The 25,967-nt window shown below is 39.6% G+C and overlaps 1 protein-coding gene across 5 annotated transcripts in view; it reads left to right on the plus strand.

The window, feature by feature from the left end:
- TENM3 (teneurin transmembrane protein 3) overlaps window positions 1–25,967 on the plus strand; it is a 539,016-nt gene that overhangs the window by 472,360 nt on the left and 40,689 nt on the right. For all 5 annotated transcript variants that reach the window (XM_074353570.1, XM_074353571.1, XM_074353573.1 and 2 more), the window contains 6 exons: window positions 5,640–5,856; window positions 6,855–6,974; window positions 7,557–7,818; window positions 12,361–12,628; window positions 13,978–14,121; window positions 18,091–18,340. In XM_074353570.1, coding sequence (XP_074209671.1) covers window positions 5,640–5,856; window positions 6,855–6,974; window positions 7,557–7,818; window positions 12,361–12,628; window positions 13,978–14,121; window positions 18,091–18,340 — 1,261 coding nt within the window. The remainder of the gene's footprint in view (window positions 1–5,639; window positions 5,857–6,854; window positions 6,975–7,556; window positions 7,819–12,360; window positions 12,629–13,977; window positions 14,122–18,090; window positions 18,341–25,967) is intronic.

Here is a 25,967-nt window from a genome sequence, read left to right on the forward strand (position 1 = left end):
TGTCATCTATACGGACTCATTAGCTTTACAGAACTAAGGCAAAATGTCACCCTCCATCAAGGTCTTGACAAAGATCCCCACTCTCTGTGGAATCAACAAGGTGCTGCCCATCACTTCTCCAGGCTGAGCTCCCGGTACCCGGGAGGCTGCTGGAGCAGATCCTGGGGGCAGAGGTAGGCTGTGGAAGAGCAGGTTTCTAAATCACACAGTGGAAGTCAGAAATTGGTGGTCACAGGACCAGAGAATCGCGGTGAACATCCCCACACAGGGCCTCTAGGCACTTTGGGAACAAGAAGGTATCGTGCCCTCATTAGAAAGGCTTTCCGAACAAGTGATCCACACCGCAGGCCTCAACTTGGCTTCTAAATATTTCTTCTTCAGTTTTATCTTCACCTACAAGTCAGCCTCCCTCTAGACTGAGTCATTTCTTACACATAGCCCAGAAACCACTCTGATGCTGAAGTTGCTAAGATCAGGAAGCTTCTGAGAGCACAAGCTGGACTTCTCTTTCCTAGAATGGGAGGGATGTCCTATGCTCTGAAACCTGGGTAGCCAGAGTTCGGAGTAACCTGAATCTCTCCCTTCAGTAGGCTCTAATAGAGTCTTTCAAACAAATAGTAATTTCCTCCCCCAAATCATCTGCCAGGATAATATATTTTAAGGCTCTGAGACCCTTGAGTGCCACTCTATATTCTGATATCTGGTGTTTTTGCTAGAGAAGGGAAATAATCCGATTTGATTCCTCCCAAGATTACTCTGACTTTAGTGTCGAGAAGGAATAGCTGGGACTAGACTGGAGCCTGGGAAGCCAAGCTCTGGTTGAGATCGTGTCAAGAGATGACCATGGTGGCCTGAAGCGGTGGTTTCAGTGAAGTGGAAAGAAATAGACTGATTCAAGAGATATTTGGGGTAGAGAAAAAGGGGAACTGGTCATTGATAAGGTGCAGAGAAAGAGGGAGGGAGGAGTCAAGGATAACATTCAGGTTTGTACTTGGGGAGACTGGGTGGGTGGATGGTGGAACCATCCACTGAAACAGGAAATGCAGAAGCAGCGCGCGTTCAGAGAAGATGGTACACGTGGTGGTGTAGACGGTGAAGTTTCCGATGCCTGTGTAATATCCAGTACAGCACAGGGAACTATATTCAATATCTTGTAATCGCCTGTAATGAAAAAGAATATGAAAAGGAATATATATATATGTGTGTGTGTATATATATGTCACTATGCTGTACACTGGAAATTAATACAACATTTTAAATTGACTATACTTCAATTTTTTTAAAAAATAAAGAAAAAAGCAATGCAAGCTTTAGGAAAGATCAGAACATGCCTTAAAATCATAACTCGAGCAAAATATTTGAGGATTACGTGGAAGGAAGCATAAACCATGTTCTCTACTTTATATCAAAGTACCACTCACACTGCAAAGCCTAGACTGGAGAAAGAAAGTCTCTTAACTGATCATCGAAATTGTTATTCAGTGGGTTTTGAACATTTCTGCTTTCCCTTAGATTTTTTTATGATTAGTTCTATTAGCTATGGCTTCTGTACTAATATCAATTTAAGGCAACCTAATATTCCTGAGACTAAAATGGAATGTTGATGATTTTGAGAAGCTATTCCACAAAGACAGTTTTACTACAGCATACATTTGGGCAAGTGGGTAATCAGCTTACTTGTACTGGATAGCCCTAGCTATGTTAAGCACAGACAAAGAATGAGAAATCTTTCCTTAAGTTGTACGGAGCCAGATTCATAACCATCCATCACTTGCTTGGGCAAGTTACTGATAAACTCTGCAGAAAAATAGCCAACAGTGTGTCCCTGCATCTTGGCTGTTGAAAATGAGATTCTTTCTCTGATTGATGTTAGCAGAGAGGCTTGTAAAAATGCATTTCCAACTGATTAGTTCAGAAGGTGTCAATCTCATGCAGTTTTATGACCTGCAGACTACATGCCAGATGTACGTTTGCTTTTTATAAACTAACAAAGATGAATGACTAAATTTGAACAGTCCTCTTTGGCAACTGTGCTATATATTGCCTAAAGGAAGACACTGTAGGAGCGTTACAGGGGAGGACAAGCCGTGAGATGCATTTAACCCTTAATTTACCAGATTAATGGAGATAAAACATATGTGGAAGTACTTTTACTCTTAAGGAGTTTCTGCTTATATTAAAAAATGGATATAGAGGGAAAACGTGCAAGAATATCGTTTGTGCTGAATTACTCCCCCAAGCATATGCATATCCATTCTAAATCCATGGAATAAGAATTCTTAAATATATCTTAAAACATATTAAAGATTCCTCATGAAGTCTCAACATATAGCCATGAATTTTTGCTGGAAGAGTTTTTTACATTTTTTTTTTTTTTTTTTTGGAGGCTAGAAATAATGTTGGGACAATAGGTCAATAGTATACTACTTTAAAAATCTGGGGTTTAAAAACTATGCCTGTATTTCTTTGAGACAGAAGGAGAAGAAATACAATATATTGCATTATTATAATATAGCCCCATGAAAAATAAGCCTCTAGCATAGTTTCATCTTTCTTCCACTAGAAATATTGAGAAATATTTTGACATTTTTCATCTTTGTGGCCTTTTGGCTAAGAAAGCAATATTTTGATAAATTTTTATGAAATTTCAAAGCTCAGTTTCATTGGATTTTCTTAAAACATGATTTCAAATCTGTGTCAAAGGACTAAATATGCAATTTCAAGTAATTAACAACTCATATTTTTAGAAAAACCACAGACAGCTACATGAAAATGTGACTATAATAAAGAAACTATGTAATAAGATCCACTTATCAGAAATTCTGGCTCAGATATTTTCATGTGCATAAAAGTTATGGGGACAAAAGTCAATTAGTGTAAAAAGAATCCAGCACTATACACTTAATTCTAGTATTTACTTATCAAGCCTTTTTTCCCCCAACTATATGGAAAATAGTGTGATTTTTAGTTAATGTCTCTGGATAAACTACATCTCTTTCAGTTTCAAGTGACAGAAAATCCAACCCAAACAGGCTTATGGAAGAAGGCAGTGCTCTGGCTTCTAGAACTGAAAATCCAGGAGATCAGGTGCAAAATCCCCAAAGATGTCACTACGACCTGTTGTTTTTTTCTCTCCAGCTCTTGACTCTGCTTCTTCTGGGATGGCCCCTTTCCCAGAGGGGTTCTGCTGTAGCAGCGGCAAGAGAGATGCAGCAGACCCCAGCCTCACAGCCTTACAGCTCCAAGCCTGGGGGGTGCAGGGGCGGGGGAACCTCTTTTTAGACAGTTCCTGAAATTCACCCTGATTCAATACGTTAGGTCCCATGTACATTTCTGAACCACACATGAAGGGAAATACTCATGTAGACTGAGACTTGGGGAGAGCTGGGTACCCAAATGAAAATTCAGAGCTCTTGCCTAAAGAAAAGGAAATGGGTGTTAGGAGAAATCACAGGTGTTCACCACGTTCTTCTTCAGGAGGGCAAAACGACTTACGGACACCGAGCCAGGGGCCCTGGGCTCGTTTCTTACCTCACTGTGCTGTTGCTGACCTGCTTCTAGACTGGGCATTACGATTCAATCTAGTCTGTTTTCTTTTGTCTCAGTTTGCTGTCAGGGAGTGAATGGACAAGCTTATGTTCTATTAATAAGAGTAGCCTAAAGCAAAAAAACAATGACTGGTCTGGTTTTTTTTAAATTAGTTATTTCAAAACAGTTGTATAAATAAAACATAGAAGTCAACTAGATATTTTCAGCTGAGTTTGCCATAATAGGGTCACACCAAGACCTGATAGTTAGGTCTGAAGATTTTATAACTATTTTGTCAATTCTCTCAAGGGTAAGTAAAGTCTTCAGAAACTAATGTTTTTATTAGTCTGTACAGAGAAATGCAGTCACCAAGCAGATAAAAATTTATGTGTCAACTGGTCACTGAAAAATGAGCTTAAAGGATAATGTCATCAAGCCATCACACCTGACACTAGTATCCGCTATTGGATTGGTTTATATGTTTCAAACGAAATTCTTACATGAGCCATTGAGTGTAGTTTCCTTTTGATGTTCCTGGAGAAGGCTCTGGAAGGTTCAATCTACTACTGTTTTTATGGCATCAACAGTGTAGGTCCATTTTTAGTGATCGGTCTCTTATCATTTCCAGTATTATGGCTTACTTACACTTGCCACATTTTAATTAACACCTGCCTTTGAGAGGAGGCATTCGAAGGGCTCAGGTTCCTGTTTAAAATTTGAGAAATGCCTCATTTTACTTGGAACACACTTTCCTATTCTGGGGAAAACAATTTCCTTGAAAGATGATTGGCTGATCTCCTCCATTGTACGTTGATTTGCACTTGCTTCATTTCACAAACCTTCATTTTCTGACAATTTCCCCAGTTTCAGAGCTTCACCCAGTATGCGTACCCATCCCCTTGCCATATACACTTACTATAACTCCTAGTGCATTATCTCTAAACTGCAGAAGCCCTGATTAAGTGCACTTACAACTACTCTGTGTTCCTTCCTGCTACTACGGGCAGACCTCTGAGATACCGCAGGGTCGGTTCCCGGCCACTGCAGTGAAGCAAGCATCCCTGTAGAGAGAGTCACAGGAATTTTTTTTGTTTTCCAGTGCATGTAAAAGCTGTATCTACACTATACTGTCATCTATTAAGTTTGCAGTGGTATTATGTCTAAAAAGCAATGTATGTACATTCATTAAAATACTTTATTGCTTATGAAGGCTAACCATCATCTGAGCCTTCAGCAAGCCGTAATCTTTTTACTGGTGGAGGGTCTTCCCTCAAGGTTGTCGGCTGCTGACTGGTCAGGGTGGTGGGTGTGAAGGTTGGGGCTGCGGCAGTTTCTTAAAATGAGACAACAGTGAATTTTGCCCCATCGATCGACTCTTCCTTTCACTTGAACATTGAGAGGCCATTGGATGGTTATTACTTGACCTGATTTCAATATCTTTGTGTCTCAGGGCACAGGGAGGCCTGAGGAGAGGAAGAGACACAGGGAAACAGCTGGTTTATGGAGCAGTCAGAACACACTCTCCATTTATCAATTAAGTTCACCCCTGGACAGTTCACGGTTCCTCAAAAGAATTATAACAGTGACAACAGAGTTCACTGCTCACAGATCACCATCACAAATATAATAAGAATGAAAAAGTTTGAAATATTGTGAAAATCACCAAAACGTAACACAGAGACAGGAAGTGAGCAAATGCTGTTGGGAAAAGGGCGCCCATAGACTTCCTCATGCAGGTGGCCACAGACCTCCAATTTACTAAAAAAAAAAACCAAAAAACAAAAACACAATATCCACGAAGCATAGTAAAGCAAGCTCAATAAAATGAGCTATCGTTTGTTCTAATCAGTCATTTTTTATTTTTTCTCAGAATCAACATCATACGATTCTTTTCAGCCATCGCCAACCCAAACATTTACTGGCTGGGAAAGCAGCTGCCAGCATTGTGTTTGTATTTCAGTTGGTTTCAGAAAGTAGGCCTCCTAGAAATTACTACCAGAGAGGGAGAGCCAATCATTTGATGTGCAAAAAGCCAGCCAGCAAACAAAACATATTCTACTTCATGGCAGAGAAAGACGGGTCCTCTTACTGGTTTCCGTTTCTCTCTACAGATGGACTCATTGACTGTATGGACCCGGATTGCTGTTTACAGAGTTCCTGCCAAAATCAGCCCTACTGTCGCGGATTGCCTGACCCCCAGGACATCATTAGCCAAAGCTTACAGTCCCCGCCTCAGCAGGCTGCCAAGTCCTTCTACGACCGCATCAGTTTTCTCATAGGATCTGACAGCACCCATGTCATACCTGGAGGAAGTCCTTTCAATAAGAGGTTAGTGCATCTCTTCCTTGTACAGATTTGTAGCGATATTATCAACAGTTACAAGCCCTGTGTATGAAATGCTGATGACTGAATTCGAGCGCAGTGCTTGTTTTTTTTTTTTTAATGCAGTTTTTCCTCGTTTGGCAAATCCTTCACCAAACTTCGCCTTTCAAGCATTTTTGACACCGTTCACATACTTTGTCAATTTCAGTACCTAATACATAACAGGACATCCCATTAAAGAGTCAATAAATCTTCATTTAACTAGTTGATTTTCTTTGCACAGTTGGAAATGTTTCAAAAGAAGCAATGAAAAGACCCCAAAAGGCAAAACAGAAGTGCACTTTTTTTTAAGCTGAGCTCACTAAATAATATAAATTATGAATTAATGTAATGGAACTGCTAACGGCGTGGCAGTAAGATTGCATAAGCTGTTTGACTGGTGCTTTACAGAGCAGTAATGACCTGAAAATAAACCAGTAAGTGAAAGCAGGTGTCTTGTGTCTCACTGAGCAAAAGAAGATGATTTACACCAGAACTCCTGGGTCAGCCTCAATTTAACAGCATTAATGCAGTGAGACCCAGCAGTTGATTAAAAGTTGTTGCACAAATGTTCCTTATTGCCCCCTTAAATCTTGTACTTCTTGGTTCCTGCAGATTTACGGATTGCCTTGGAATTAATTGGAAAGTATACTTTTCTTCATGCAAGCACCAGATATATGACTTATGAAAAAAAAACACAGCTTACAATTTTAAAAATTTGTCTCTAAATTATTGGTCTTGATAACTCTCCAAAAACCAGATTGCAATGAATTAAAACCCAGGGTAAACACCAGGCATTTCAAGAATGTGCATTACAGTGAATTAAAAGGGATATAGTCTTAAATCTGATTTTTGTGAATACGAGTGCGTCTGATAGTGTTGTTTTATCCGAAGATTGAGTTATCTCTACATCATGATCATGTTGGCCTAAGACAGATGTTCTAATTCTTCTACTTTTCCCACAGCCTTGCATCCGTCATCAGAGGCCAAGTACTAACTGCTGATGGGACGCCACTCATTGGAGTGAATGTCTCATTTTTCCATTACCCGGAATACGGATATACCATCACCCGCCAGGATGGCATGTGAGTTGGTCCCAACACCCAACCTCTGTTTGAAGCATTTTAAGTATAAAAATTAGGTATTCTTCTATCACCCAACATGTTTTACTGTCCCTTTCAATGTGGAAATGCAACAACTTTTAGACTCCAGAAATCTGTGACAGTACCTGATGGCAGAAATTTAAAGTCATATATCCCTAGGTCTTTAAAAGTTGATTTAAAAGTTGATTTCATTTTCTAAGGCATGATAATAGTGTGCTGGTGTCATAGGAGGCTGTTCTTTGTCTTAGAAGATTCATGTTGAATTATTTGGGAGTGACGTTTCGTCGTACCTCCAACCTAAGTTCAGATGGGTCTGGAAAAAGAGGAGATAGGTAGACAGATAACTCACATTTGGAAAAAAGTTAATAAAGTAGTAAATCTGAGTTAAGGGTACATGGATGGTCATTGTATACGTCTTAATATTCCTGTAGATTTGGAGCTCTTTCATATACGAGTTGCGGGAAAAGATTGCTCTCTTTATAAAGCAGATTAATTTAAGGAGGTGAGCGTTGGGAGTTATATGAGATCCAGATGATTCACTAAGCACATCTTGTTTTTCCTTAGGTTTGACTTGGTGGCAAATGGTGGGGCTTCTCTAACTCTGGTATTTGAACGATCCCCGTTCCTCACTCAGCACCATACTGTATGGATTCCGTGGAACGTCTTTTATGTGATGGATACCCTCGTCATGAAGAAAGAGGAGAATGACATTCCCAGCTGTGACCTGAGTGGCTTCGTGCGGCCAAACCCTATCATTGTGTCGTCACCCTTGTCTACGTTTTTTAGATCTTCTCCCGAAGACAGTCCCATTATTCCTGAGACGCAGGTAGAACGTTCTAACAGGCAGTACTGTTACACTAGCCGTTTTCAGATCGTGTGGTTTCCAAAGAATTTTTTTTAGAGGATTGCAGAATTCCGGGACTATCCTCCATAAGTCTATAGAACAGCATACAGGATGTGTTGTGTGTGTGTACTGGAACGGGTGTTGTTGCAGTGGGCTATCAGTTACGGCTTAAAGATCTCTTCAAAATACTTTTTCTTCACACTGTATCTGTATCTATTTATCAGTTGTGGCCAAATGAGGAAATGACTTAAACTCAACAGCTAATAATGTCTTTGCTCGTGGCCATTACTCTCAATAATTTATTGTTTCATTATTATTGTAAGTGAAAAAATATTTTAGAAAAGATGTTTTTTGACAGAGAAGATGTTCATTCATTTTCTCATGGTACTGTTTTTAAAACATGGTATCATGTCTTGAGTCCTAATAATTTGTGGTTCATAATATAGCCCTATTCTCCACCGGAAAAAAAACTATATAATTGTTTTAAAAATAGCCGTACTTTTCACTATTCATTTTATCTACTGAACTAACTGGGGATTGTTTTCCTTCCTATGTATTTCCAAATAGAAATAGCATTCAGATCTTAAACGTAGGCCGTTAGGTACAATAATAGTGGACTTCATTTGTAAATACTAAGTAAAAATACATACTCTTTAAAATACAACCTCACATAACAGCTTTGTCACATTCATTTTTCAAATATTTATTGAATACCTGTTCTGCACCAGGCACCGTTACAACGGAACAAAGCAGTTAACCAGTCAGACGAAGTACCTGCTTTCAAGGAGTCTGCCAGCTTATGGGGAGAGAGGGGTTCCTCCAACAAATAGATACATGTTGGGTTGTGAAAAAGGCTTATTAAAAAATAATAAAGCAGGGTGAAGTGGGTGGAGGTGCAGTTTTATAAAATGTAGTCCAGGAAGAGCTCTCTGATAAGATTGCATTTCAGCAGAAACTTTAAAAAGAGAAAGACTAAACCCCCCAAATAGAAGGTCATTCCAAGCAGAGCAAAGACCAAGTTCAAAAGCTCTGAGGGAGGAACATGCTTGGCTTGTTGGAGATGGACAGACAGGCCAGCAGGTGTGGCTGGAGTGAAGGCGGAGAGGTCACCAGTCACTGAGGACCACAGTAAGGACAAGGACTTTGCTGATTACAGCTGAGGAATGAGACACTGTTTAGAGGTTTTAAACAGAGCAAGTGCAGTTACTGATTTCCTTAGAAGCATCACTGCAATTGCTGTGCTGAGAATATTTTATTGAGGGTGAATCCTGAAACAAGGAGACCAGTCACGAGGCAGTCTCAGTAGAGGAAACATGATGGTGGCTTGGACGAAGGTGATTGGGGTAGAAGTGGTAAGAAGCAGACACGTCAGAATGGAATCCAAGGACGAGGTTGGAAGTAAAGATGACAGTTTGGGAGTCATCCATCAGCGTTGTAGAAAGACTTAAAGCAGAGAGTGAGATCTCATTGGGAAGAAGTCTAGGCAGAGATCAGAAGCTGTAAGATAACAGATACGGAGCATGAACCTGGGCAAATAGGATGCAGAAGAGATGCCTCAGTGATTTACTGCGTAACAGTCCAGCAGACTCTGAGCCAAAGCTTTCAGAAAATCATCGTAGCCTTGTCCAGTGTGATACTTCCCCCCAGCCCCAGGGTCCACTTTCCTCTAACTCTGAACTTCTTAGCCAGTAGATTTTTAGCCTAGAAGCGGTATCTGTTTCTAAGTGGCAAATTTCTAGCAAACCAGGTCACTGAAATGGGTTTCAAATAGTCAGTTCCATGAATACATGAAGGGTGTTTTTTCCATTCCATCACATGGTCAGCAAACATTTTAGTAAAAATTTACTGAGAACCCAGAATGCACAAGGTACTCCACCAGGGTAAAAAGAATAACGAGACTTGGATCCTGCCATTCTAAATGTGATGAAGATTTGAATGAAGAGTGTGGAAATTCAAAAGAGAGATCAGTTTCTAAGGAAGCCAAGGAAAGCATCACTGAAGAAGTTGGCCTTTAAGAGGGGAAAGGATATTCCAGATTGAAGAAAACGCGTGAGCAGCAGCATGGTGGTAAAAGCGAGCGCTGTTGTCTGAAAACTGAGGGCCAGGCTATGAATTAGCATACAATGGAGACCTTGAGTTCTTTAGGCAGTATGGAACCAGGGAGCCAGGAAAGATTGTTCAGCCTTTCTCTAAAGCTCACTCAAGTGATGAAATGCAGAAATGATAGGAGGAGACAGATCAGTGAACAGGCTAGTTTGCACTGTGTTTCCATCCAGATCCAGCGCTCGGACGGAGAGGGCCCACCAGTCACAACGGCAGCGGAAATGGAGAAGAGGAAACAGATTAGACAGAGATCTGGGAGGCAGACTTGGCAGGACATGGTTCCTAACTGAATGGTTTAACCTCAAGAACGGAGCTTACGGATCATGCAGCTAGCAAAAACAGGCTTAATGGCTTGGGTTTTTGGGTTTTTTTTTCTATTCTGGCTAGATTTACTTTTCCCACTAATGCAAAATAACATGGTCAAGTTAAATTACCTGAAGAAACACATATTTTAATGAACTGAATTACAGATATTTGTTCCATGGATGTGGGCTAATGATGACAGAGACAGTGATGCATTATTAAAATTAGGAATAAACGTGATATTTTGAAATAGAAAAGCGACTCCTGGAAGATCACAGAACTATTAATTAATGAAAGGCTGCCTTTCATATAGAAAACCTGTCAAATTTAGGTGAAATTATTTTGAAAATAAATCAAGAGGAAATAAATTATATGCCTTCTATTTTTAGGGCCGCTCAAGAGTCAAAGAATCTATTTTTCAAAGTAGCCCATTGGTTTTTCACCCCAATGATAGAGAACAGTGCGTTCTGTTCAGATGACTCACCCTGTACACTGCAGTCCTGCAAAAGTGCTGTCAATCTTACGTGTTACGGTTTCCCGGAGTCTGAGTTCTAGAAAGCTTCTATATGTTCATAAAACTGTTTTGTTTAAGACAGTGTGTATCTGCATTCAGTCGGCGTGTTTGGTAAGGAAAACGCCAACTGTAGCAAACTGATGTCTCTACTACAGCACACAATGGCTTCTCTAGCTCCCGTGTTGCCTCGCACCCCTCTTCATGCCAACACTGACTCACGGGCCAGGCTGGAAGTTTGTTCAGCCCGTTCTTTTGTGCTGCTCCCAACTATGTGATTGTTTATATTGAAGCTGTGCAGCTACCCCCTCAGTAGCAGGGGCTTTACTGACGTTATTAAAATTGGGAGATTACAGATGTACATAATACCTAACTGTCTTAGGCGAGAGGAGCTGTGGGGAGGAGAAACGCTGCTGAACACTGAGCCGCTATTCTGAGATTTTTCTAAACAAGGGAAGGTAGTCCTTTAAGTGTGAACAATGAATATTGATAGGGCAATCTGAGGAGGCCTTTGAGATGCTGTCTAACTCTCAGTAGAGAAAGTGGTGAGTTCCTGGGGCAAGTTCTTCAACACTGATAGCCTTGTACTTTACAGTGTGTGTGGTAAGTCTGCGAGGAGCCATTATCAGTAACCAAGCTGATAGGGGCTTTAGTAAGTGGACTCTGAATTGTCTGGATAGATTTTCTATACCATGGAACATATATTTTCTAAAATAATTAATGTTTTGGCATAATATATTTTGCGTAAGTCAGGGTAAATTTGTTGGCATTCGTGGAGCTAGTCACATTGATGGGTACATTGTAGGGTTAAAAATACAATTTTTAAAAATCTGTAAAGGAGATCACTCCTATGCAGGTAATCATATGAACTGTTTACACTCCAGTTTTAATTCAGAAAGTGTCTTTTGTGTTCACTCAACAACACATTAGTTGTTCTCTGGGGGGAAATTTATGCAACGTGAAAATACTAGTTCATGTGCCATCGTATCAAAAATCAGTGGTGAGTCCCAGCTCAGTGTTTTAACTAATTATTAGACTGTGCTATTGTTTCATTACCTTTCAACATGAATGTGGAATTTGCTACAATTTAACCCAGACGAATTGGTCTGTTTTGTCATTCCTGTCTTGATAGGCTGTGACCAGTCAGTTGGTGAGGCCTGAGACACAGGTTTAATCTCTAAATGAGCCAGCTGGCGTGAGCCAGGTCTTTGGCCGGAACTACATCCCTGTTCCGAGCTAACCATGCTACAGATGTCTGCTTTAATTCTCCAGGGCGATGGGGGTGAAAGGGGGATTAGTGAGAACCCACCGTGACGATACAAGTCCATGCATGTCGGCTGGATGGACGGGTCACAGCGCTTCCTGCGTGAGAAGTAGCGTCTGAGCTGTGATTAACGCAGAATAAATGGCAAGAAGCTTTTAGGAGGAGAAAAGTTGGGCTGGCAACCGAGTTATTTTTAATTATTGACCAAGATGACATCTCAAAAGCATATTTGTGAAAAAGGACTCTTTAGTGTCTTGGTGGTTCTGCTTCGTCCTTTTCAGTGGATTTTACCCAACAGTCCTACGTGATCAGAGTTTGAAGCTTCTTCTGTATTCAAACCTAGGTGCTTCATGAAGAAACCACAATTCCAGGAACAGATTTGAAACTTTCCTACCTGAGTTCCAGAGCTGCAGGATACAAGTCAGTACTCAAGATCACCATGACCCAGTCCGTTATACCGTTTAATTTAATGAAGGTTCATCTTATGGTAGCTGTCGTGGGAAGACTCTTTCAGAAGTGGTTCCCCGCCTCACCCAACCTGGCCTATACTTTCATATGGGATAAAACAGATGCATATAACCAAAAGGTCTATGGGCTATCGGAAGCTGTTGGTAAGTTCCACGTAAATATGTATTCTGCACCAAGAGAAAATTGTCTTGAAGTCAGAACTAACATAAAATTAATTTTTAACCCCTGGAAATCAGTGCATACGCAGAGAGGAAGGCAGTAAGGTTGCCTAGGAAAGTTATAAGTTGATTGGTTCAGGTCTACCATGGCAAAAAGGACTGTATCCCAAATGATGAGATGAAGAAAGTATCCATTTTTCTGGCTGAAACTGTGTCTTGGAAGAATGTTCTGAATGTGACTTCAGGTGGTCATATCTTTTTTTTTTCATGTTGTTTCCCCCCTTATTGTGTCCCTTCCTTTTTCCATTTTCTTCTTTTCTTTATAACTTCACCTCCTTAGCTTTCCGTATTCATTTTTATGTTTTCAAGACCTAACAACTAATATAGTTTTAACTCATAAGGATATCTTAACATAATATCAGACAACATTTGTGTCCCAGAATTACTGCAGCTCTTTGGACTAGAAGGACTGGTCAGTTCAATCGAAAGATATTCTTAAAACGTCCATCCAACTAGTCATTTCACTGCATGACTGGACTGTGCAATCAAAATGCGACATATTGAGATGTGCATAGTACAGCGCCAAGCTCAGGCTCAGAACATCAAAAGCTGAGAGATAACATGTGTTTTGTTCTATTAGCTTTTACCTGAAAATATAATAGACACTTTATTCTGACATTAATGCATGATTTTAACTAGAATTAGTTCAAACCAGTCGGATAATTGCCACTTCTCCCTTCACTTTGTTGTAGGTTTTAATTAAAATCCGTATTTCATTGTGAACACTGGAGTTTTTCATTTGTGATTTGTTCATATTAACTAATACTAGTTTTATTTTTCACTCCTGATAATCACATGTGACTATTATGTTATACCCTGGCTATCTTTTTGTTCTATTGAACCTTCCTTATTATAAATATTTTCCATAACTGAATATTCCTGGAAACTAAACATCTCTAATTATTCAGATAGCAGATACTATTTTTAGATGTTATCATCTCATCACCATTTGGGGCTAATTTATCCGATCTGATTACTTACCCAGTTGCCCGATCCAAACTTCATTTTGTGCTGTGAACCCCTTGCGAAAAAGTGATGTGGTAAAAAACGCTAGTTTCCTATCGTCGGTACAAAAATAATATTTGGAGATCATTTTTTAGAAAAACACCTTTTATATGATCAAGTCTTCTCATATAAAAAATAGACTTCTGTTCATAAATAAGTGGAAATAGGGTCTCAGAGCACATCTGTGAAAAAAGACAGTTTTATCAAAATCATAAATTGCATTTCTGCCTGTTGTTGGGAACATGAGCCGTGATTTGTTTTGATTCCAGTGTCGGTTGGATACGAATACGAGTCGTGTTTGGACCTGACTCTGTGGGAGAAAAGGACCGCCGTCTTGCAAGGCTATGAATTAGATGCTTCCAACATGGGTGGTTGGACATTAAATAAGCATCACGTATTGGACGTTCAAAATGGTAAGACCTTGTTCACAGATGCATAATATTGCTCACCTTCAAACCGATTAAATTGCAGCTGTAAGATCAGAATTAGTAGAAAAATGAATGTATGTTTTTAAAGACGATAAAAGCCTAAAAGTGGGAGCCATGTAACACACATCACAATGTTCATCACGACATAGTTTTCCCATTCAAATGTAAGCGACCGTCCTTGGTGCTGCGTTGAAAGGACTTTGTGCCGGCGTCTTCCCTAGGGATCCACCGAGGAGTTTCTGGTTTCACCAGAAGTCAGTGAGCTGATCCAAAACGCTCTAGGCAGAGAGGGTATAGCTTAGTGGTAGAGTGCGTGCCTCGCAGGCACAAGGCCCTAGGTTTCATCCCCAGCACCTCCACTAGGGGAAAAAAAGTGCTTTCGAGACGTTTACAAAAAATAGACGGAGGGTTTGTTTTTGTTTTTTTTTTAATAAATAAAAACTAAAAATCCGAATGACTCTACCAAAATGCCTCTAACAGATCTTAATCCTTAATCCTTAGTCCTTAAGGATGTAGTCTGTTTTGAGTATCTGGGTTTATTTTTCCAGTTCTTCATACGCTGTATTTGAGGGTTGAAAAAATTCTCCCACTCAGACTGTGCGACACATACGGTTGTTTGGTTGTGGAAATGTTAGGGGAAAAAATAAATGACTAATCTGAGGGGAAAAAGCAAGAATCAGGGGTATTACTTGTAGTAGACCTCACAAGTGAATATGCTCTGAGATAAAATATGTCAAATCTTACAAACCAAAAGAAATAAGTTACTTGCAAAACGTGACCAGTTTAATCTCATAAAAGATATTATTTACACGAAACATGCTTGATTGTCTTCACTGGGTTTCTGAGATGTTACCCACAAGCTGGCTACATCTCAGATGATTTGCTAGAAAAGCAGACTCTCAAGGGAACTTGTCTAGCCTCCCATCCTAAACCACACCGTGCTAGTCACTGTCTTCTGTCCTCTTACAAACAGCCAGTGAAGATTTCACAGCCTTGTCAAAATAATCTAGCTTTTGTCTTAGCAGAGGTTTTTGGAAGATTCAGAATGTTGAACTGAGCATGGAAAACGATTAAATATTTATGATTAATGATCATTTTTTTTTCAGATTCATGTTGCTTTGTTATTGGTTCTTTCTGTTAAAAAAAAAAAAAAGTTTTTCGGAGTTGCAGAGAATACATTTTAAACTCCCAAATGAACTAAATCAAAAGTGGTTTCCAAGCCAGGGATTGAAAATGCTGGTGCCTTACCTCCAGAAGAGAATCATACTGAGCAAATCAGTAGTGAAGGGAAAAAAAAATGCAGAAAACCCTTCGCACCTTTTCTGTTTGATAGCAGTGCTAAGCTCTACTCCCTGTCCAATTATGTCCTTCCTGGATGTCAGGTTTACTTCGGTTTGCACCCCCGAAGGTTGGGAGCAGGAGTGATAACCAGCAGAGCCACGTGCAGCACACGCCTTGGAAAAGTGGGGCTCCTGCCCGAGGAGGAGGCTGTCTGTGTTATCTGATCATCAGCAGTGGTCGTCTCAGTCTGTTTTGTTTGTAACATGTGGCTTAATGATGACCTTTCAAAATGCATACCCACATGCCAACCACATGCTCTTGATTAAATTCTCTAAAATTATATTTCATGTGGTTTGACATATTGGTATATTCCTTCAGAAGTTCTTTACCAAAAAAACTGGGGGGGTAACCTCTCCACATGTATTTTAGTTATTATACGACCATAAGGTAAAGTTCATAACCAGTGAACCCCAGGATTTCACCCAAGAGATTATGAACCAGTAGGGAGACAATGAGCAAAGAGCTTCAGGAAAGCCCACACCTCCGCAGTTCAACACTCAGTCTAGTGTTCAGGGGGATTAAGAAACTCATAGATATTCTGTGTGTGTGTCTATGTAATAAAAATACTCACACATTCTACCAGAGAATAATATATAATTAACTTTTATTAAAATATCAGGTCAGATGTGAAAACTGGACTACCCAAAGTTCTATGCTCCAAAAGTGTTATAAAATATATATTATTTTGTACCTCTGTAAAAAGTAAAAAAAAAAAAATATATATACACACATATATGTTAAAATACATATGTTAAAATGCCAGGTAACCTAACTCACAGAGTGAACCAATTGTGATTTCAAATTTTACCCAAGAACAGTTTGACAAGAAGTGACTTTTCAAAGTGACATGTGTCTAATTGAATAAACAAAGTGATTTGTAACCGTGACAAGGTGGATGGGCTGTGGAAATATATTAAGGAAGAAGAGAAGGCAAAAATGTAGACAATGACAGGTGTTTGTGCAGGCATCCTGGAACATGGAAATAAATATTCTAATGTTCATCTTTCTATTCTGTCATAATAGAGGAGACTCATGAAAGACCAATCATTCAAAGTAATGACTGAATAAATCAGACATAGTGGAGCAGGAGCCTGACTTGTAGGATTGTTCTGGTGAAAATTACAGAACTGGATTTTCTAGGAAATTATAGTTCCATAATTGTCAAACAACGTAATCACAGAAAGAAAGATCTTAGGTTATCCCTAATGTATGCTTTGAATATTCAAAGCAGAATGCCTTTCGTCTGTTGTTAGGACCCAGCCTTATTTAGATTATTTATCCTTAAATTTGAATAAACGTGTTTTATTAGTCCTGATTTCTTTCTGTAAATTTGCTATGATTGTGACATCACCCAAATGGCAAAGCATTAGAAGTAATCACAGAATCCACCTAAAATGTGCTGAGCTCTAAGAGGAACATAATTATTCTGATCTCTTCTTCACTTTAAAATTACTCCAAAATGGGAGAAAAAAACCACCTTCTCAAGTTTCTTGTTTGTACTTTCATGGGTTTGCTTCTTTTAACAGTTTATCTGTTTAAAAGTATAAGCAGCAGGTGGTGTACAGATAACACATTGAGATGTGTCTTGAAATTTGTATAGAGCAATAACAGCTGACCATCCAGTTACATCAGACCAAAATGGAACCAGTGATCTATGTATAATAACAGTAAAAGGGGAAAACTAGAGTCTCAACTCAAATCTAGTTTCTAACTATGAAAATACTGAACATTTATTGAGAATTTTTCTCTGATTTTCATTGAAGACCAACATGGAGCAGACTGGCATTCTGTCTTCTTAAAATGATTGGCACTTTCATGTCTAAAAGCAGAATTCACTTTAAATAATAAACCATCCTTCCCGATGTTGTAATGTGTGAAATTTTGAATAACTGCATGTACATGCATTCCCAAATCAGACTGAAGCACAAGCAAGAAGAATCTTCTTTGACAGTTTGGTAGTATATTGGAGGTTTGATATATATTTCCTAACTTTGTTTCCCATGAAGTATATTTAACTTTTAAAAAATCAAATCATGAACTCATAAAGAAGAAATTCATATTTATGGTGCATATTTTTTAAGTTGGATTAATATATAATACTTTCAACATCCTTTAACAACTAAGCAAACGTGCTGGTCTCTAAAGCACATTGTGTAGAGATGGTTCTCAAACTTGGTTGCGTGTCAGGATCATCTGGAGAGTCTTTTAAAATCTCAGTACCAAGGCTGCACCCCAGACCAATTAAATCAGAATCCCTCGGCGTGAGAGCCCAGCATCCATATTTTTACAGCTGCCCTGTCAGTCCCAATGTGTAGCCAACTTTGAGAATCACTGACACTGAGAATTTGCAGTTTTAATTTTTCTTGTTTGTCCTTGTTTCTTTCACTAGACCTGCCTTAAATCCATAACAGAGAGCATTTTTGATATATCTTAGGTATCTCGTCATATATTTCACACTAAGTCATTGAATGGAGGTCTTTCCAATAGAACCTTCCATAAAAGTTTTCCCAGTCGGAATCTAAAAGGCACTGAACTGTGGTTTCTATCGTGAACATGTTTACTCTTCATCTTTACTCCTTTTATCGAAAGAAAAATGCGTTTCGTGTCTTCCAGGCATACTGTACAAGGGGAACGGGGAAAACCAGTTTATCTCCCAGCAGCCTCCGGTCGTCAGCAGCATCATGGGCAACGGGCGCAGACGCAGTATCTCGTGCCCGAGCTGCAACGGCCAAGCTGATGGGAATAAGCTGTTGGCCCCAGTGGCCTTGGCGTGTGGCATTGACGGCAGTCTGTACGTGGGGGATTTCAACTATGTTCGGCGGATCTTCCCTTCTGGAAACGTCACAAGTGTTTTAGAACTAAGGTATGTCTTTCCTCGATTTGGGATTTTGATCAAAGCTCAACACACCTTTATTTTTGAAATGTTGAAACGAGTGTATTAATTTGCTTAAACGTACCTTTCCAGCGTTGAATGTTCTCTTTAGAAAGAAGTTAAATTTCTTGGTTAAAGTTAGGAAAAGCAAAGCACGTATCTACTGTGCCACAAATGTCTGAAAGAGTGTCAAGCCACCTGGTAGAGAAAATGTCTCCCTGATTCCAGCAAATTTTCTACACTCCAGTGGGATGGAGCTATGATTCTGAAACCCCTTTAGTCACCTTTAGAATAACCTTGTGATATAGTTTGTTGCTCTTTTATTTCACAGTGGTTGAAATGAAGGCATGAAGTATTTTCCTAGAATATTAAGACAGAATAATAAACTAAGCCTATAACTTTCAACCAGAATATTGGGTCTTCAAGTTGGGTTAAATCCATTAGCCATAATGCCAGTGGTTAAAGTAACACATGGTTGTTTTTGCTGTGTTCATTTACGTGTGATGATCAAAATCATCCTATTCTGTAAATTATTCGATAAGCCTTCACCTACAGAATTCATTTCCAGTGTTATTTCTGCTTAAGTTGGCAATTTTCCATAAAGTAATTAAAATCTCAGGATTCAACTCATTATGTTTTAGAAACCTTTTCTAACTATGCCTTTTTTCTACCTTTTTTTAATCTGCTTCCACCAAGAAATAAAGATTTTAGACATAGGTAAGCATCCTGCTTAAAAGTTATTGTGTATTTTCGAATACATTTCACCTTTTACATTTCACCGTGACTCTCTTGACGCTATTTCTAAGAACCTTTCATCATGAGAGAGGAAACTCAGTATCACAGAGCATCTAAGGAGTTAAAACTGCTCAAAGGAACTATTACTGCATAACATTGCAAATCATACTGGGCAATGTAATTTGAAAAATATTTTCAAATTGGCTAGTAAAGTAAATTTTGTCACAAAATGTATTATAATGAACATCTCTGTATAACAAAAAAAATCTGTACATTTCAGTTACTCTCTGTTGTATTGAACTGAACGAAATTTGACGCACAGTTGGGAGAATTCAAGGAGAGATTAGTTTGACTGGTAGCCAGGGCAGATCCTGGTTTACTGGACCCAAAGCTTATTCAATTTGAGGGACTCTGTTTTAAAAAAGAGAGAATCAAAAAACATTGTACTTCGGCAAATTCTTTAAAATATAAGATCGTGTGAACATGCTGCCAGGGCCCTCGCTGGGCTTGGAAGGAACCCAGACAAGTGAGGGGGCCCTAAAACTTATGCTTTGACTGCCTGGTAAATTCATCACTGTGGTCATTTAAACTGTGTATTTAAAACCCATTGAAACTGTATATTTTGTTTAGGTTGAGAGAATTACTAGATTTGCGTTTTAAGAAGTAGTGTTTCCATTAACATTATTAGGGAGGAAAAGACTTTCTTCAAAGCTAAGAATGAACATAGTTGAAGCAAATATTGGCCCAGAAGGTTTTCAGAGTCTATCTGCTCTGTCCACCAAGCTGGAGAAGGTGGAAGGCAAGTCTGTTTATAGGCACCTTGGACTGAAAACTTCCCTCAGGACAGCCAAAAAGGGAGAAAAAATGTTTTAAAGTAAAGCTAACAGAAAGCAAGACATATTTGGACATGCTAAATCTAGTTTGGCCATTGAAATATCTGATAAAATGATACTGGATGGAAAAATTAGCAATAGTTGATGTGAGACCCTTGCGATGATTACGTCCACATGATGCACTGCTGTGTAGAGATTGACAACTAGGAGATAAAAGACCAAGTTGTGCTGAAAGATGTGTAGCAGTTGCCTATCTGTCTGGTCAGGCATGGTCCCCAGACCTCTTCCTAAAACCCGTGATGGAACTCACACTCTCACTGATAGCTCAGCCACGTGCTAACATTAACACAGGATTTCTCCAGACTACTGAGCGTGCAAAGCTCTGCTTTTAGAAACCACAGCAGAATATCACAATTTTTCTGGCTTTGCCTTCTCCGTAACTGCGGAGAAAAGGCGAACTGGTGTGCACACCAACAAAACATGAACACGCTGGAGGCAGTGCAGGCAGGATGGTCACAGCAGCCATCTTTTAACAAGCTGGGCTGTTCCATGCCGGGCGCGGTGCCAGACCCACGGGACCCCAGATCCTCACGGCAGTCCTTCAGGGCCACGCGAGCACTGATCGAGGCTCCAGCACGCGCCGTATCTTCCCCTAGATACGTAACTAAGAAATGGGGAGCAGAGATGTGAACCGCTGTAAAGTGTGTGTTCTTTCCCTCCACCGCACAGCCCGTTTTTATCTGTCCAAATGGTTAACTTTCTGTGGGATCATTCCCTGGGTTGTGAAAGCTAGATTTATTTCACAATCATTTGACAAATTACTTAGAACTATAATCTCTTTCTCTGGAAACAAAAATCTGTGAGGTTAGAGCTGCATTATTATTAACAATACTTTATGCCATGAACTCATTCCATACTAACTCGTGATGTCTGGTGGTGATGCTCACTGTGATCTCTCTCTCATGATCCTGCTCTGTACCTCATCTCCTCTGAACGTTACCCTGGCTGCATTTGGGCTCCTGCATTTCCTTTTATGCACCATGCATGTAAAATACACTGGTTTGGGTTTTTAATTGATATGCATCTTTATTAAATCAGTGTTAACTGATGACTTACCACGTGCTAGGCTCTACAAATAGTGATAAGAGACAAAGTCCAGGCTTTCAGAAGTCACACTCCAGTAGGGAAAACGAGATACACATGTAACCGACTAAGTAGCATCATAGGTACCATTCCTTGATGCAGTCGTATCCTAGCTCACACTGCAAGTGTGACACTGTGGAAGAAGATTACTGGGAGATGGGAGCGTGGTAAGGAAAAGTTTCCTGGAAGGACTGATATATGTCACAGGTCTAAGCATGAAGTCTGCTTAAACAGAACAAGAAGAAGAAAGGAGGGCAGGCATGAAGAAAGAATTCAGAGCAAGTCAAGGTACTTGCTCAAAAGAGATGAGCAAGACATGTTCTAAGAGGAACCCGTCCACTTCAAAATTACAATTTCGGTAATACCAAAATTACCATGTTAGTAAAAATTTAAATTAATTAAATTAAAATGACTTGGGGGGCATTTTAATACATTTTAATGTTTCATGATGGTTTTTTTTTTTTTTCAGAAGACTTACCACAAAAATATGTGGAATTTAATATGAGTTTCAATACACTGAGCAATTAGAGAGACAGGTATATAAAGTGTAAAAACTTCTTGTGGGGGCAGAGCATTCCGCTCCCCTGAGAAGTCAGAATCACAGCGCGATGAGGCATGATCATCTCATGCTGCCTGTGTTCTAATTTCAGAGACTGGCAGACTTGGAGAAAAAAAACAAATTAAAATGTTTTTAAAACATTAAAATAAAATATGAACACCACGAATCTGATTTTTATGATGATGAAAATGATTTTACCAGAGGAAGGATTTTTTTTTAAGATTAAAAAAAATCTAGGCATGAAAAGCAAAAATATCCCTTCTGGAGTCTCTGAAGCTAAAAACATAAAATAAGAAATAAAATTTTGTTAAATAAAAATACTGAACCAAACCCCGCTTTTGCCTTCCCCCAGGCCTATTCCAGAGAGACAGGTAGAAAGGGAATTTGGGGTCAGATTGCTCAGGACCTTGATGGGTCTAAGGAGTTCCGCTCCTATCCTACAAAATAAGAGGCAGTGAGGAACCATTCTCTGATCTGGAACAAGACAGCGGCATCTCTAAGTGGCCTTTTAGGAAGATGAATCTGGGAGATCAGTGTTCAGGGTGGCTTGAAGATCAGTTAGAAAGCTGTTACGTGAAATCATGAGATGCTTGGTACCTAAAATAGTCTGGGTAGCCATGAAGGGAATCGATCAATAAAATAAAGGAAGGCAGAGAATGGGCACACTACATACGAATGATGCAAATGAGGAATACACAGGAAATATCCAAGGCTTTTGGGTCCAAATCATCAAACAGATGACAAAATCATTGACAGAAATAAGGATTCCATTTGCTTAGTGACTAATTCATCAAAATTGACTTTACAAAACCAAGCTTTTTCAGCCCATCAGAGTGTCTTCATTTCACTTAAAAAATTAAAATTCTTTTCTGATGCTTCTTCCTATTTACTGACCTGTATGTACCATCTTCCCTGTACCAGCTGATAGGATCCTGCCTGGATTTCTCCTTATCCCCACTTTCCTGGTTACACTGAAGTCATTAAAGGCTTAGGAGCAGGTGATAGGAAGAAAAAGAAACTGAAAAAAAATGCCTAAATCTATAAAAATGAACAGTGAAGTCAGTTGTCAAGGATTAAATAAAATAGAGAAATGCATGATTCTGGTCTTCTTCCTATGTTTCCTGCCCAAGTAATAGTCTCATTAATTGGGCTAATGGGGGAAATAATTAATTTAAAATATTGAATAATAAGTATAAAAACAAGTCATTTTTAAATTCAGAGTATTCTGTCACACCAAATTTTAAAAATACTGCCAAGATGTTATATCAAATCAAATTCTCTAGCTATAATTTAACGAATAAATGCAAGTACTACCTGATACATTAGATGTTTTACATAAATGGGAGCTTCTGAAATGCTTAAAAAATAAGTTTTTTATATCCGCTAAACATTTTCCCCTATGATGTTTATAGTACTAGCTTGCTAACAAACCCCTTTTGTAGGAATAAATTGTAGTTCATCCCTGTTCCAATTCGTTAGAATTCCAAAATAAAGGAAATTCAGTCAATTAACTAAAACCAGCCAAGGGCCATTTAAACATGTAGGTCTAAAAATCAACTTTGTGAATTTTATATCACCAATTAAAAGATCAAAGAAAGTGTCAATCACAGGTCTGTGCAGTTGAGTCAATTAAAGTTTAGATCCAACATTGTAAAAACTGGATTCAGCACTTCTCGTTGACTTAACACATAGAAATTAAGCAGGCAAAAATACCACGTCCTGGAGCCCTACTTGCAATAGTCTAAACAGTCTTTTGTTAGCCAGAAAATGGACGGTTTAATTTTATACATAAGTATAACTTGTACTCCTTCGAACACTGTGTTTTAAGGGCTGTGGTACAGTTTCCAACTAAAAAGATTAAAAGCGCTAATGATATCTATTCCACATACTTATGTCTCTAGTTTATGAAGGTTGAATTATGACAAAATAAATGAGCAGATCTAGTCTGCATTGACCGCTGGATCTGTGTCTAAGTGAGTAAGGCAGACAGAAGACGGCTCGGTAATTGTGATGATCTGGGCAATTTAGGATGAGTGAAGAATCAAGGCGCAGTATAATCAAGGTCCTTAACTTGATCTCAGCGTCTCTGATTTTGCTACTATTAGTCAAAAGCTCAACGTTATCTTAAACATTTCTGAAATGAAAATCTCAGTCATACAAGAAGGCTGTTTTATGCCCCTTCTGCTGAACCGAGATTCCCCCAAGCCGTGCACTTTGTAGGTTCCTGCACCCCGGCTGCCAGCAGCAGACTGTCTTCAGTCAGCATGGCCTCACGGTTTCACAGGAGATGCATTACCGGTCTAAAAGCGTATCGCCCGTTTGTACCACCTCCCCAGCCTCTCCAGCTGTGGCTGTTCAGGAAGTTGGAAGAGCAAGAACCAGAGCCTCCCCCCATCCCCCGCACCCCATCAGAAAACTCTGTGCTTACCTGAGGTGTCCTCAGACCCCAGGCCCATTCACACAGGCGGCTCAGAGCTTCCAGCCTGTCAACTCAAAGAGTCCAAACTGAGGGGTTTTTTGTTTTTTTAATTTTAGTGTTTTGGTACGTATCCCTTTTGCCCTGTAGGGGAGGCTGGAATCTCAGGAGCAGCTCTGATTTGTCACATCGGGCTTCACTGCAGGGGATGGCTCTGGCTCTGATCTCCCACCATCCTGCGGGGAGTATTTCCAGAGGGGAATTCTCTTTTTCCAGGGCCACGTCCTCCTCTGCATTTGTTCTTCTGACCAGCAGAGTTCTGTGCAAAATCAGAGCCTTCATTTGGTGGCCATTTTTAAAGCCATTGACGGCTATTGCTTGATTTAGAAATTTCTGTGTCTTGAAGGAAAGGAGAAGCTTCGGGATGGAAAGATCAAGGAGAAAGCGTCACTTGGACCTTCACTTATTACTGTCCCACTGGAATAAAAGTGACGCCAGTGAAGGAATAGCTTAGGACTTGAAAGTATTATTTTTGCACCAAGAAAACTCATGACCTAGAGCTAAGGAGCATGCCACTGCTTAGCAGCCATCTCCAACAGCTGTTGGGTTTTTTTTTTTTTTCCTCAAAATGAGGGACATCATAAAAAAGTATCCCCTATTCATTTACCTTTGTCATCATTGCTATAGAAACAACTCAAAATAGATGTTTTTCAGCAACATCTGCATTGTTTTAATAGCCTCAGATGTTATAACACCAGGACTAGGGAAACAAATGTAGACCTATCCAAGTTCAGATGATCATTTTTCCTTATTTTTATGTTCAGAAGGCGAGTCATGTTTTAGTTAGTCAGCAGTAACGATGACTCTCCTACGCTGGATAGAGTGACAAGGCAAAAGTCATGGCGATGTAAGAGGAGACAGGACAAAAGCCAGTATTAGGACTAGCTAATGTTTACTGAGCACATATTATGTGCTGGGCATTGTTCTAAGGATTTTACTTGTGTTAGTTCATGTTATCCTCTCAGCATCATATGAAATCCGTCTTATTATCACCTTTACAGATAAGGAATCAGAGGCAGAGATAAATGAGATAACTGGCCCAGGGTCACACAGTTAGGACAAAGCTAGTGTTCAAATCCAGACCCTCTGGTCCAGAGGTCACACTAATAGGTAAACAACTGGCAAGGAAATAAAATGTGTGTGTATGTATTTATAACCAACTCTACAATTATCCATGATTAGTATGTAATCAGGGAGGTAAGAAAGACTAGAGAAGTCTCTCCAGTGTCTTGTCTTCCAAAATATATCATCTCAATTGAATTGCAGATTGAATTGCAACTCTGTCACCAGCTCTGTGTACCTGGAAGATCAGCTCTGCCGCTACCAGACTGTCTGTAGAGGAAGAAACCTCTATAAATTGCTCTGAATATTATATTGATATGTAGCTTTTTACTTCGTTATAAAGTACCACATTCAGGAACACAGTATGTTTTGCTGCATTTAAAGTTTCAGGCATCAACTTAGAAAAAATGATACAGTGACACAGCACTGCAGTCGCTCATCAGATGTAAGCCAGTAGTTCTGAAGTGCTTTGTGTCAGGTGACTTGCATCTCTGTGCAAGTTCTTCTTACCGCTTTTCACCCTTTTCCACTTTTACTCATATTTCCACGCTCAAGACCCCTTGCTCTCATTGGCCTCTTGTCACTAAAAGATGTTAAAAGGCTGGAAAGGAGACCCAGAATTTGAAGGCATTCAGGCCTTTGTATGTCTTGGTGTTTCTCTACCAACGTCACCACCACAGAGCTTTCCAGGGCCCCGGAGGGTCTCTGCAGACCCCATGTGTGGCCAGCTGTCCCCTCTGCCAACATTAGAGACACAGTGGACCCTAGAACTGTGACTAACGGTAGACTCCTACAGGAGCGATCGAGTAC

The sequence above is a fragment of the Camelus bactrianus genome, chromosome 26 (genome assembly GCF_048773025.1).
Source record: "Camelus bactrianus isolate YW-2024 breed Bactrian camel chromosome 26, ASM4877302v1, whole genome shotgun sequence".
Classification (NCBI taxonomy): Eukaryota; Metazoa; Chordata; class Mammalia; order Artiodactyla; family Camelidae; genus Camelus; species Camelus bactrianus.